Below are 13,013 nucleotides of genomic sequence, written 5' to 3' on the forward strand. Positions count from 1 at the left end.
ACCGGCGTTTCGGCGGCGCGGCCCGGCCCTGCCCCGGCCGCAGCCCCTCCCCGCGGGCGGGCGGGGCGGAGCGCGGCGCCGCTGCCCCTCAGAGCCGGCGGGATGTGCGGCCGCACCGCCTGCTCCCTGGCCGCCGACAACCTCCGCCGGGCCTGCGCCTACCGCGACCGCCGGGGCCACCACCGGCAGCCCGAGTGGGTGCGGCAGGAGCGGTACCAGCCCTCCTACAACAAGGGCCCGCAGTCCAGCGGCCCCGTGCTGCTCTCTCGCCGCCACCTCCACCAGGTACCTCCGCCCTCGCTTCGCGGACCGGCCGCATCCCGGCTCCGGCGGGGGCCATTGGCGGCGGGGAGCGGCTGCTGGGAATCATCTTGGGGCTCAGTGGGAGAGGAGGGAAGGAGGCAGTGTTTCCCGGGGGGTGAGGGACTCGTTCTGAACCGTGCTTTGTTTCGCTTCGCTGTATGTGGCAGGTATTGAATTTTCTGATTGCTAAAATGTCGCTTCTTGTTAATATTTACATGTTCAGAAAGAGGAGGGGAATCGCTACCGTGCTTCCACCATAGTGTTTATGTTTTCTGAAAAAACGTGTATAATTGCTTAACCTTGGTAGAGATTTGTTTGGTAAATGCCTGTAATTGCTTTGCTGGTTTAAACTTGTTTTCCTCAGGCACTTTTTAATTTCATAACTCTGCGGCGTGTGTCCAGGTCACATTAGTAATAGGAGGGAGCAGAGAGAAAAAAAAAATCTCAACTGCGGAGCGGGGCAGTAGCTGTACACCTGTGGTGGCTGTTGTCCCGCATAATGTAAGCCTCACGAACCCCTCCCCAGACATCCTGGGCAGCCTCTGGTCGGTGCTGCTCGTTTGGTTTCACACAGAAGGGGTGTCCGGCCAACTGCTGCTCTTTGGCGTTCAGCGGGGTGAAACGGGGTGTGCTCAATCGGAACACCCCGACCTGGAGCCGCTCTGCTCTCCCTCCCCAGCTGGTGGGACAGCTGCACTTTGCAGCCGTTACTGGCACAGGTGATCAGACCCTCAGTGGGACCACTCAGGAGTGCTGTGGGCAATGCCATCAGGCATCCCTCATGCCCTCCTTTCCTGCCTTAGGGGTTCCACATCCCCCCGAGACTAGGCAATGGAGCTGATGAGCAGAGGAATACGGGACAGGGGGTGTGATACAGGTCACAGGCAGACACCTGCGTAGTTGTCCATCACTGTTCAAGTTCCTGGGATGCTGGTGCGGTGCAGAGTGTCCCTTTTTATTACTCCTGCCCTGAGGGAGGCTCTGAAAGACTTCACAAAACTGCAAACGTACCCACGCTACCTCTAGTAGGTGTTTGTGTTTGTCTGTCTACTGCAGTCCTTTGGGAGCAAACAGCCCAGCAGGCGCTGCCAGGCCGGCAGCTGTGGGCAGAAAGCGAGAGCAAGCTGGGGGAGAATCGAAACCCACAAACTGTTTCCATTGTCCAAAGGCAGGTAATATGCAAAGCACAAGTAGTGAAAGTGCACCAGGTCAGCAGAAATCACATTATTAAAATGAAAGTGAGGCTTTTGCCCCTTTGGGATGTTCAGTGTCACCAGGGGAGGTTTTGAGGACTTTGATACCAGCCTGACATGGCTGTTTACTTAAGAGCTCATGAATTCATGTCTCCAGCCATTTCCACTAAAAAAACCCTGTGTTAATTCAGCAACAGAGTTGGGTGAGCCTCATGGAGACAGTTGTTTGTTCCTGCAAAATATTCATGTACTTTCTGCTGAAGATTAATTCTTACAGGAATGCTGTTAAGAATATGCAAAGGGTTATTTATAGTGGCTATTTCTGCATGGCTTGTGAGGGAGGAGCAGTCAGCCCCAGCTTGTCTCTTGGAAGAAATGCTGGCCAGATCCCCTCTTTTAGGGGGCAGAGCTGTAGGACTTCCCAAAATACCTCTCTCAAGCTGTGGGGATGCTTGTGGTCTCTGTGACGTTGCTCTGACCTGAGGTGTTTCTCTGTTCATTGGCAAGGATGCAGACTCCTCGGAGCGGGTCCTCATGGACATGCGCTGGGGCCTGGTGCCCTCCTGGTTCAAGCAGGACAACCCCTCCAAGCTGCAGTTCAACACCTCCAACTGCCGCAGCGATACCATGCTGAGCAAGTCCTCCTACAAGGTGAGCTGCTGCCACCTTTGTGTCCTGCTTGAAGAAATCTTGTAGTCAGCAAAACCAGGGCTGAAATATCTGCTGGGCAAGCATTGGTCACCACTTGCTGTTGCACAGGGGAGCAAGTCCCTGTACTGCAAAGCTGGGGGTTTTACTGAAATGGAAGAACTGAAAAGGCAGGTACTGGAACAGCTCAACATAGCACTAGTGATGGCATTTGTGCATCCCAGGGGTGATTTAGGAAAGTTCTTGGAGGGAGCCAGAGGGCCGAGTAATGCAGGAGCCCTTCTGCCATTGCAGACTACCTGAGGCTGCTGTTCACCGCTCACTTGTGCTGTCTCTCCCCAGGGTGCTCTCCTCAAGGGCAAGCGCTGCGTGGTCCTGGCAGATGGCTTCTACGAGTGGCAGCAGCAGAGTGGGGGGAAGCAACCGTATTTCATTTACTTCCCCCAGACCAAAGACACCATGGTATGGAGTTCCTTGCTGTGTCTGAACGCTTGCACTCAGCTCTGGGCCCCTGCTCCGAGCAGCTGCCTGGGGAAAAGCCCACTTCTCTCCTACTCTGCCCATCTCTGGGACTCTGTTTCCAGCAGGGCTGTGTTCTGTGCTGGGCTTGGCACACTGCCATGCCTCTGTGGCTGGCGGTCCCCATCGCAACGCTCTCCAGGCTGTAAAAGGTGACGCAGCGTCCCTGCCGTCACGGTCACTGCTCCCCACGTGCCGGATATTTGTATGGGTGGGCAATGTGGCTCACAGGGGACTGGGCTGGGAGTTTCACTACCTCTTTCATTTGGCTGAACCAGTGGCTAGGATGTTCAGAAGGAGAGGAGAGCACTGGCTTGCCTGTGGGAAGATGAGGGTCCTGATATCTCTCCTGGAGTTACCTCAAATCAGTAGAAAGACTCCTGGAGAGCCTCAGCTCAGTTCTGTTCATGACTCAGATCTGAGTCACTGACCTGCCTCAGTTCTGACAGATTTGTGCTGCTTTGGCTGTCCATGGGCCAGCACTGACCAGGACAACGGGGCCTCTCTCCTACAGGATAAGGAGACACAGGGAGATGAAGAATGGAAAGGGTGGAGATTGCTCACTATGGCTGGGATTTTCGATTGCTGGGAGCCACCAGGGGGAGGAGAAATGCTGTACACTTACACCATCATCACTGTGGATGCTTCCAAGGATGTGAGCTTCATCCATCACAGGCAAGTGAGAGCAGGAAAGGAGGTTGCAGGGTGGAGGGGGATGAAGTAGGAGAACTGCACCTTTTGACACCAGTCTGGCAGCACGCAGCATGGAGTGCAACCTGTTCCTTCTGCACTCAGAGAGAAGTGCTACAACATTACTGACCCATTTCAGGTCACCAGCTCATGCCCTTTCCATAAATCACCATCTTTGTGCTCTGTGGGTAGCAGTTGGAATTGGATCACTTTTTGGATTTGGTCTCCCTGCCTGACCAGGGCCTGGCAGTCAACCTCTCTGCCTCTTCCAGCAAACCAGCTACCTGTGTGAATGTGCACTCTGCCCTGCAGAAGATTATCCTGCTACTTCAGTTTTCCCTGTTTTCCCCAAGATGCCAGCTCCTTGCTGGCTTACAAGTCTGGCTTTTGCCACCACACTGACATACTGCTGCTGAGCTTTGGCTCTGTCTTATCCCTTAGGATGCCAGCTATCCTGGATGGGGATGAAGCCATCAGGAAATGGCTGGACTTTGCTGAAGTGCCAACCCAAGAAGCTGTTAAACTCATCCAGCCCACAGAGAACATTGTTTTCCACCCAGTGTCCACCTTTGTCAACAACATCCGCAACAACGCACCCGAGTGTGTTGCACCCATTGAGCTGGGAGTGAAGAAGGTGGGTACTGGTGGGGGCTTAGCAGGGGGGAGCTCAGCCATGGTGATGTGTCTGAGCCAGGTCAGAGCTGCTAGGCTGCAGGAGGAGTGGCAGTAGGCAATGTCTGCAGAGCATGCCTGTGCTTGATGCTGGAGTGCTGGGCCCTGGACAGATTCCCTTCCCTCTGCTTCCAGAAATAAAACTGTCAGCCCATGCCAGGATTTTGCTGCCAAATGAGGCAAATTCCATGTGAAATGGGTCTTGGAACAAGTCTGTTCGCAGCAGTCTGGGGAACCTCCCACAGATGTGCCTGATTGCAGGCAGGGCCATTGCTCCAGCCTCCACATCTCACTCTGGACCACCTCTTGCAGCTGGCTGGCTGCCCTGCTCACTGTGCTTCTGACTTCTCTCACACTGTCTTTTGTCTGTCCAGGAGATCAAAGCTACCCCAAGCAACAAAGTGATGCTGGGCTGGTTAAAAAGCTCCCAGGAAGGCTCTCCCCAGAAGAAAGAAAATGATTTGCCCAAGTGGACAAGTCAGTTCATCCACAGCCCTTCACCCAAGAAAACCAGCGCAGATGTCCTGCAGCAGTGGCTGGGGAAGCAGGGACAGCCAGCTGCAAAGAAGCACAAGGCTTAGGCATCAGATGAGATGGCTGGCCATCCCTTTTACCTCTGATTTTCCTAAGTAGAGTGACAAATGGTGTTTTTGGAAGGCTTTGCAGACTGGTGTTGAAATCATCCAAGCCTCTCAGGTGTTGATCTGCTGCTCTAGGTTGTTGTCTCATTTCTTTGTGTTTTGTTAAAGGTTGATGTCTGTAAAGATTTTGGCTTTGTCTTGTGCTGATGGGAGTGAATGTAACTTGTTGGCCTCCCTCCTTGCCAGTCATGCCAAACAAAAATAAAGCCCTGAGAAGCATCTCAGCCTGCTAGGGAGGAATAACTTCTGTCTCCTGACAATGTTGATAGTTCATGTCTCTGGTTTTCTCTTCCCTTTTTTTGGTGTTAAACTGATAATTTTGCACTTAATTCCACACTGATTCTGTAGAAATTCCTTTCCAATATTCTTGCCCTGAAGAGATGGCTGCAGTGCAGTACTGAGGAACAAGCAGTAAATATTATGAGGAAACCCCAGGCTGGGAAGATCTGCCAGATCCACCCTGCTCTTCATCAGCATTGTGATGTGCATTGATGGCTCCTAAACAGGGAGATGTTCAAGTGGTGCCTGGAGGAGCTGGACTTTGCTTAGGTTTTCCTGCTGGCAGCAGGGTGGAACAGTGTGTCTGTCACGTTGTTTGTACCATCATTTTGTTAATGGGATTTGAAGACTTAGAGAGGATTTCCTTGATCTGGGGAGGGATGCACTCTGTCTTATTTGAAAAGGCCAGTCATTAAAGCCCAGATAACCTAAGTGCCATTACAGAACAGCACAGGGCTGTTGTTTATGAGGTCAGGGATTTTGTAAACAGAGCCAGATGTTACAGACCAAAAGCCTTACATGGTGAAATCCTTGCTAGAAATCAGTACTTCTTTGTGTTGGAAACAATAAAATGGTCTTCACTGGCTGGCTGGGCCATGCCCTTGTCCATGTGCGTGTCTGTGTCCCTCTTGCCCGCTGCAGCCCCAGTGCTCCTCTTTAGCAGGCAGAGCTTGTATTTCCTCTGCATCTGCTGAGGAGAAAACCACCTACCCAATGCAGAGCTCTCAGGGCTGGAGCTCTGCAAGGCCATGTTACTGGAACATTTCCATTTGTCAGTGGTAAATATTCCCTGGGGCTTGATTCTGGGGCTCCTTTGGAGTCATGTGTCCTCCCTGGAGAGCTGCAAGGGTCGCTGTAGCTGAGGCTTGTCCCTGGGGAGGTGTGGAGAGGGCCCACAGCGGGCTGGGGGTCAGAGAGAAGAGCTGACAGAAAAGAAGCCAGCAGGATTCCTGTGTGTCCTTGAGAAGAGAAAGAAGGTAAGGGTAGAAGAAAACAGAACATGTGTGCTGCAAAAAACACCATGGAAAAACAGGACTTAATTGTATTTTGGATTTTTGGGGATGCTTTCTCAAAATAGTGCTTCCATCAATGGACTTGAGGGGTGGTGTGATGATGACCAATGAGATGGGTGCACTTATTGGGTCAGAAAGGTATAAAAACGCTACGCTATGTATGAGCACAATAAAAAAGCTTGGAAGAAGTTTCTTAAGGATCTGCTTTATGTTGTGTCTGCTCTGAGGATGACAGGGAGGGACAGCAGACCCAGGGCAGGAGCCACAGGATGGAGACCTGGGGAGACCCAAGTGTGATTGAATGAAATCCGCCTCTGAATCCCTCACATGCTACAGAGGCAGCTGAGCACAGGTTTCATGACTTAGGGGAAGCTGGGGTGGGATTAGGATTTCTGTCCAGAAAGCCTGTTGATAGCTGGCTCCTCATTGCTGTCACCATGACTTGAGGCAAGGGAATCACTGTATTAGCAGCTCCTGGCAGAATAGATTTTTGGCTTCTGGCACTGTCACCTTGATGCCTGTCCTTGCAGGAGGCACAACGGGAGGTTTCTCTCCCTGCCTGCCCATCGCTGTTCCAGGATAAGCTGCTCAGCTGCCCCAGCCTAGTGAGTGCTAACTGCAGATGAGGCTTTTCTAAAGGTCACCAGCTCATCTAGAATTCATTTCAGGTCTCCAGTTGCTGTGGAGGGAGTGAAGATGCTGAGCATGAGTGGGGGGATGCTCAACTTTCCCAGCTCTGAGAACATAATCCTTCCCCTGGGGGCACAGGGGCGATGCAAAGGCACAGGGGACAGGTTTATCTCCCTGCAGACTGTGAGCACCAGCAGCAGCATCGCCATAAAAAAAACCAAAAACCAAAAAAAAACCCCAAGAACCCTACACTGTGTGTTTAATGAGGAGGTGTTACTGCTGCGCTACATCACATTTAAACTGGAGTCTGGCTGCTCGCCCAAGGCTGTTTGAGGCAGGTCCTCTAAACTGGTGCGGAGATGACCACAATCAAGCTGGCCTCTCCACAGAAACTGATTTGTGAGAAACTTTCCCCTTTGATACGTGAGGAGACAAGGGAGGGTAGCACTCGCTGCGGGTTGCCCTCCCTGTGGCGGGCTCTTTTCTCCATAGCATCGCCCTCGCCCGCAGACTTTGGCATCCTTCCGGGAGAGACATCCCGCTGGCCGAGGAAGGTGCCAAGGGTTTGAGCAATGCAAACGGGCACAGAGCTGCCGGGACACCCACGGGCGCTCGGGCCAATCCCCCTCCCCACATCCTCGGTCACGAGGCGGCTGCCGGGGTGCAGGGAGCGCCGGCGATCCGGGACCGGCCGGAGCGCAGGCGGAGCCGCGTCGCTGCCCGCCCTGGGCGCCGGCCCGTGGCGGAGCCGGGGCGCTGGGAGCCCTATGCAAATCAGGGATTGGCACGATGACCAATCAGCGCCGTGGCGGCAGCGGCGGTAGCCAATGGGACGAGGCGTGCGGCGGGCGGGCAGCGATATCCGCGGCGCGGCGGCGGCGGCACGGGCAGTGCGGCGGCGGGCGGCGCGCAGGGCAGAGCGGCGGGAGCTCTTTGCGGGTAAGGGCGGCGCGGCGCGGGCGGGGCGGCGCGGGCCCCGCGCGGTGTAACGGCGTTTATCTCCCCGCAGGCGCCGGGACCCTCTGTGCGCGGCGCTGCTTGAGAGGCGGGGGCGAGGGGCCGCTGCCTGCCGGCCATGTCGGGCCGGGGAAAGTCCGGCGGAAAGGCGCGGGCCAAGGCCAAGTCGCGCTCGTCGCGGGCCGGGCTGCAGTTCCCCGTGGGGCGGGTGCACCGGCTGCTGCGGAAGGGTAACTACGCGGAGCGGGTGGGCGCCGGGGCGCCGGTGTACCTGGCGGCCGTGCTGGAGTACCTGTCGGCTGAGATCCTGGAGCTGGCGGGCAACGCGGCCCGCGACAACAAGAAGACGCGCATCATCCCGCGGCACCTGCAGCTCGCCATCCGCAACGACGAGGAGCTCAACAAGCTGCTGGGCGGCGTGACCATCGCCCAGGGCGGCGTCCTGCCCAACATCCAGGCCGTGCTGCTGCCCAAGAAGACGCAGAGCTCCAAGAAGTGAGCGCTGCCCCCCGACCCCCTGCCCCCGGTTCCCGTCTCACCACTGCCTCACCTCCTCTCCCAGTGGGGCTGGGGTTCCCCGTCCTGCCCCTCAGCCCGGGCTGGGTGGTGAGCCCTGGCAGCACCCCACCAGCCCTTCACTAGCTCCCCTGGTCCGGGCTGTGTCAGGGCGCCGGGCGAGCATCATGATTGAGGTCAGGCCCTGCTTGTGCCCCTACTCTGCCTCTCTTCCCTCTGGAAGAAGTGGTTTTGGAGGAGGCAGCTGGATCACAGCTGCAGGGCTGCTGGTAGCTGCTGAGGATCGTTGTAGCTGGCAAGGGGATGGACACAGGCACTCCTGGCTGCCTCTCCCCTCCACCAGCCCTGGGACTGTGCCGGGCCCCCCCCAGCTGGCCCTGCTCGCCCTGGTGTGTACTCGCTGCTGCCGTGCCCCCGCCTCCATCCTCAGCAATGCCATCCTGGCCGCACTGCAGCTGCGAGGGCAGGGGGCTGGAAAACATGAAGAAGAGAAAAAGTTTCTCCATTGGCAAGAAGTGGCTGTTAGTCTTAGTTTTGTTCATGGTAAAACCTAGTGCATTGCCTACTGTAAAGAAGCTTTGGTCCTGTTTATTTTAAGGTCTCTATTTTTGGGTACATCCCTGTAAAGTCACCTCCTTGCAGCTCCCTGGCTCGGTGGGTGCTGGGGTACTCGGTGTTCCCACATGCTGTGGGTCTCGGTAGCGGGGTGGGGTGGAGGCTGTGGTGACAAATCCCCTCGGAGAGCGTCGCAAGGTCAGGCGCCCGCCGGGAGCGGGAGCTGCCATCTTCTGCCATGGCTCCCCTCCTCTCCCAGCTGCAGAAGCCCTTCGTCTCGCTGAGAGCTACCCTGTACCCTGGTTGCACTTCTGGAAATGACATCCTCTGTCTCTTTTTTGTTGTTGTTTGTTTGTTCAGCTCTATTTCTGGCTCTGAGAAATAAAGTGATGATGATATCTGTTAACTGTAACCCTTTATGGATTAATATTTCTTTTGAAAACCATTAGAGTTTGTATTAAAGCCCACTCCTGGCTAGTGCCGTATTTATTTCCTGGCTGTGTGGCTAATGCCGAGCATGGGGGCAGGATAGCTGTCCCGTGACCCCTGGAATAGGTGCTGCAGAGACAGCTTTCCTGCTGCCCAGCGCAGCTGCTTCTGTGAGGCCGATAGTTGTGTGCATGCAGCAGTGTCGAGGCAATCGGACCTAGACCTTCATCACACGTTTTTTAAGTAAAAAAGAGTATCTTCTATTTATGTGCTGTAAGTAGCATGTATTCAACCTATTGAATCAGCTGTTAATCTTGTGGATGAAGTAACTTACCCTGGATCTGAGTTTAATGTTATCTAGAGTAGATGAACCTGGATGCTTGTCAGCTGGTTTTTATGCAGGGGGTTTTCATTCTGGTATGTGGGAGCAGTGTGTTATTTGGTGTTGTGCTGATGGGGGTGTGGAGGTGTCCTAGGATTCCACTGGGGTATCCTGACCTCGGTGGGTGGGGACAGCAGGGCACAGCCCCACTGCAGTAGTACAGACCCCCTGGGATTTCTCTGCCTCCTGCAAAGGGGCTGTTATCATCAGCGAGGTGGAGATGAGCAGTTTGCTTTCTGCTGCCCAGTGTGGTGGTCAGTGTGTCTGTATCCTGGTGTCTTGTTCTCTCCCTCTTGTTTTCCCCAGGACCAGCATTCTGTAAACCTGAGAGTGCTTTGTATTTCTTAGAAAAATGCAGAACTTGTGATTCTGAAAAGAATGGTGCAAACCTGATATCTGATTAAACTGGTTCCCTGTTGAATGCTCTTAAATGTGCTGTGTCTTGTCACCTCACCAAACTCACAGAATCTGCCAGGCTCTCTGGTGTCTGGGCTCTGTGTTCTCCGAGGGGAAGGACTAGTAAAACACCAGGACCACTGCTAGACTGTGTGTTTGCCCTTCACTCAGAGAGTCTTTTCCTATCCTGGGAGCAGATAATACTGTTGTCTGGCTCTTTTCCCTGCTATGAGAATGCCACACTGCCTGCTTGCTCTGTCATGAGTGCCAGGAAGCTTCAGCTGCTCCTGGCTGGGTGCAGTGGAGGAGTGAGGCTGGACCCAGGACCCTCCCCCAGGGTTGAAGGTGCCCCGTGGGCTGCTCCAGGAGCCTCTGGGTGACCTTGTAGGCAAGTAGGCAGAGATAAGCTGATCCTGAAGGGAAGAACTTTGAGATACAAGGCTGTTTGTTACTCTCACACCCTCTCCTTTGTTGGACATTCCCAGAGGCTGTCCTGGAGGCTACTCTGCAAACCTATTCCCAGGCTGTCCTGGAGGCTACTCTGCAATAGAATTGCACCCTATTTGGGTTTTAGGGAGGAAGGGCTATGGGAAGCTTGGATGACTCCCAGAGGTGTTTGGGTTGGGTGCTGGTTGGTCTGTGCAGGGCTGTAGGATGTGGGGATGCTGGGCTGGTCCCTGCAGGGCAGTGTCACCTGCTGCCCTGCCTGCACGGGGGGCTGCTGCCCGGCAGCTTGCAGCCACCCTGGATGTTGTGTGGCTCTGCTGAGGCTGGTGCAGTGCTGAGGGAGCTATGACTGACTGCTGGTGGCACACGTAGTGCCCTGAGCTCCAGCTGGGCTCTGAACTTGCTCTGCTGGCATGTGACAGACCAGCTGGGAAAGCTGGGATGTTGTTGCAAGCCAGACCAAAGGAAATCCTGTCTGTCACAGCAAGCATTGCTGAAGTGCTTGGCCTTTATCACCTCATAAACTTCTCAACTGAACATTGTTGTGACCAGGAGATTTGGAAGTCTTGCTCTTTATTATAAAGCTGGAATAAATGTGGTCACTGGCAAGCCTGCAGCTTCAGGGACAGCAAGTCTTGTGCTTTCTGGAGGGGTTTTACTGGTCCTGGCTCTTCTGAATGCTTCATAGCACCTGAGCAGCTCACAAAATGTGAACGACTTGCCTGAGAAGAGCCTTCCCCAGAGATCAAGTGAGCCTGGAAGGGTGGCTCTTGGTCTGTGCTTCGCTTAAGGAGAAGGCTGGGAGGCTGCAGGATTCTTCCCTTGCCTCTTGGGTACCTGAAGATGAGCACAGAGCGGGAGCTGAAAGCTGCCTGCTGTGGGAGGCTGCTGTGCATGTCACCACGTGCAGCAGAGTCTGCCAGCTGTGTCCCTCAGCTCTGGAAGTTTGATGAGATGAGTCACTGGCTCTTGAAAGTCCCTAGGGCTTGGGTTTCTCTCCAGAGCCTGGTCCTCATGGTTGGCAGCACCCAAGGGAGCTCACTCAGGGATGCCCCAGCATCATGGCTCCTGGCAGGCTCAGCCTGAGCTAAGACAGCTCCAGCTGGATTATCACCATGTGTCACCCTGCTGCCTTCCCTGTGCTGGGCAGCTGGAGGGTCACTGCCCTCCCTCTGCTTTTATCTGCCCACAGGAATGTGCCTGTTGGTCTGCGTGGAGAGGTGGTTACCGTGTTTGCCGTGCAGATGAGTGCCCAGGAGAGCAGAGTCCTGAGATGGGGTTGATTTAACCTCCCCTCCTGGGGAGCAGGGGTGACCTCTCTGCCCCCTGTGTCCCAGCCCCTGGTGAGGGTATCCCCTCTGATCCTCCCAGACCTGCAGTGTCAGCTGTTGACTAAGGACACAAGTGCAGGTCAGTGCCAGAATGCAGCAGATCTCTCCCAGGCTTGCTGTGGGGCAGCAGGGTCGTGACTGCTGCTTCTAAATACAGACCTGGAGGGCGGCTGCAGCCTCCCGTAGCAGACCAGTGCTCTCTGGCTGGTTTCTCTTGTAGCAAAAGAACGTTTCTTCAAGGAGAAAAACTTGATTCCCCTCTCCCTGCTTGTTCTCCAGGGGATGAAGGGATAAAGCAGCTGCCCCAGGCCTGACTGGGGCCCTGGAGGAAGGGGCTGTTCCTTTCCCAGGATTGCTGAAAGGCCCTGCCATCAGCCCTGCCTGGTGTGACAGTCCCTAGGCCCCAGTGGCTGCTGTCTGTGTCACCTCGGGCCTGCTCCATGCTGTGTTCCCTAGGCACAGGGACCATGTTGATGCTCCAGCACAGCTCTCGGGCAGTGCTACTGCCTGAAGCTCTCCCTGGCTGCTGGAGGCAGTGGGACAGGGCTCTGCTGTGGGGCTGAGAATTGGGGTGATGGCAGCGCTCATCCACAACCGGCCTGGGAGGCACGGTGCACCTCCACCTCGTGCTGCCCTCTTCCCGTGCGTGTCCCCTCTCCCCTCCTGCGGCGCCGGTGCACGCTGCGGGTCCCCACGGCACGGAGGGCTCGCCCCGCGCTCCCTCCCGCAGCAGGCAGAACAAGATGGCCCAGATCCCTGTCGGGATTTACGCAACCTCGCCGGGTGCGCTATAAATAGACAGCGCCGGGGGGGCTCCGGCTGTCCCCCCGCTGCCGCTCCTGCCTGCGGGGACTCGGCTCGGGAGACGCTCCCGGCTCGGGGCGTGCCCCGGGAGCTGCCCCTGTCCAGCCCAGCTGCTGCAGGGAACCGGCACCGACTGGGGCGGGGGTCTGTGCTGCGGTGTCCGCCGGGGGAACCCCCGCCCCGCCGCTCAAGGAGCTCAGCCGAGCGCAGCTGCGCCAAGGATCCCGTTCCTCCCTTGCCTCCGTGGCGAGGGACCCTCATTCCTCTGCCGTCCTCCACTCGGAGGAGGATGCGGGCTCTGGGCATCAGCACCAGGACGGACCCCGACCACCAGGAAACCCCGCTAGGACCAGCCCCCTTTTCCTGCCCGCTCCCCGACTGCTGCAGGGAGCACACGGGAGACGCGTTTTGTACCAATTTATTTGAAACGACGATAAATGAAAAAAAAAAAAAACCAACCAACCAAAACCCCACAATAAAAAACGAACAAACAAAAAAGACCCCACTAACCCGAACCCTCCCCAGCCCACCCACCCCCAGACCCATAAAAAAACATTGAAGGCCATTGCAGGTGCGGTCGGCGGCCGCCGAGGGGCGGCCACTCCCGC

The 13,013-nt window shown here is 55.8% G+C and overlaps 2 protein-coding genes across 2 annotated transcripts; both read left to right on the forward strand.

Annotated features, from left to right (window-relative positions):
• The first annotated feature begins 65 nt into the window (after nucleotides 1-65).
• HMCES (5-hydroxymethylcytosine binding, ES cell specific) lies at nucleotides 66-5,554 on the forward strand. Its single transcript, XM_015640955.3, has 6 exons — nucleotides 66-285; nucleotides 2,004-2,147; nucleotides 2,487-2,606; nucleotides 3,178-3,338; nucleotides 3,795-3,987; nucleotides 4,400-5,554. Exons 1-6 carry the CDS (start codon nucleotides 103-105, stop codon nucleotides 4,604-4,606), a joined length of 1,008 nt encoding a protein of 335 aa, XP_015496441.1. The 5' UTR covers nucleotides 66-102; the 3' UTR covers nucleotides 4,607-5,554.
• A 1,927-nt stretch (nucleotides 5,555-7,481) lies between these two features.
• LOC107210304 (histone H2A type 2-B) lies at nucleotides 7,482-9,858 on the forward strand. Its single transcript, XM_015640957.1, has 2 exons — nucleotides 7,482-7,527; nucleotides 7,598-9,858. Exon 2 carries the CDS (start codon nucleotides 7,664-7,666, stop codon nucleotides 8,042-8,044), a length of 381 nt encoding a protein of 126 aa, XP_015496443.1. The 5' UTR covers nucleotides 7,482-7,527; nucleotides 7,598-7,663; the 3' UTR covers nucleotides 8,045-9,858.
• The last annotated feature ends 3,155 nt before the right edge of the window (nucleotides 9,859-13,013 follow it).

This window comes from Parus major, chromosome 12, assembly GCF_001522545.3.
Source record: "Parus major isolate Abel chromosome 12, Parus_major1.1, whole genome shotgun sequence".
Classification (NCBI taxonomy): domain Eukaryota; kingdom Metazoa; phylum Chordata; class Aves; order Passeriformes; family Paridae; genus Parus; species Parus major.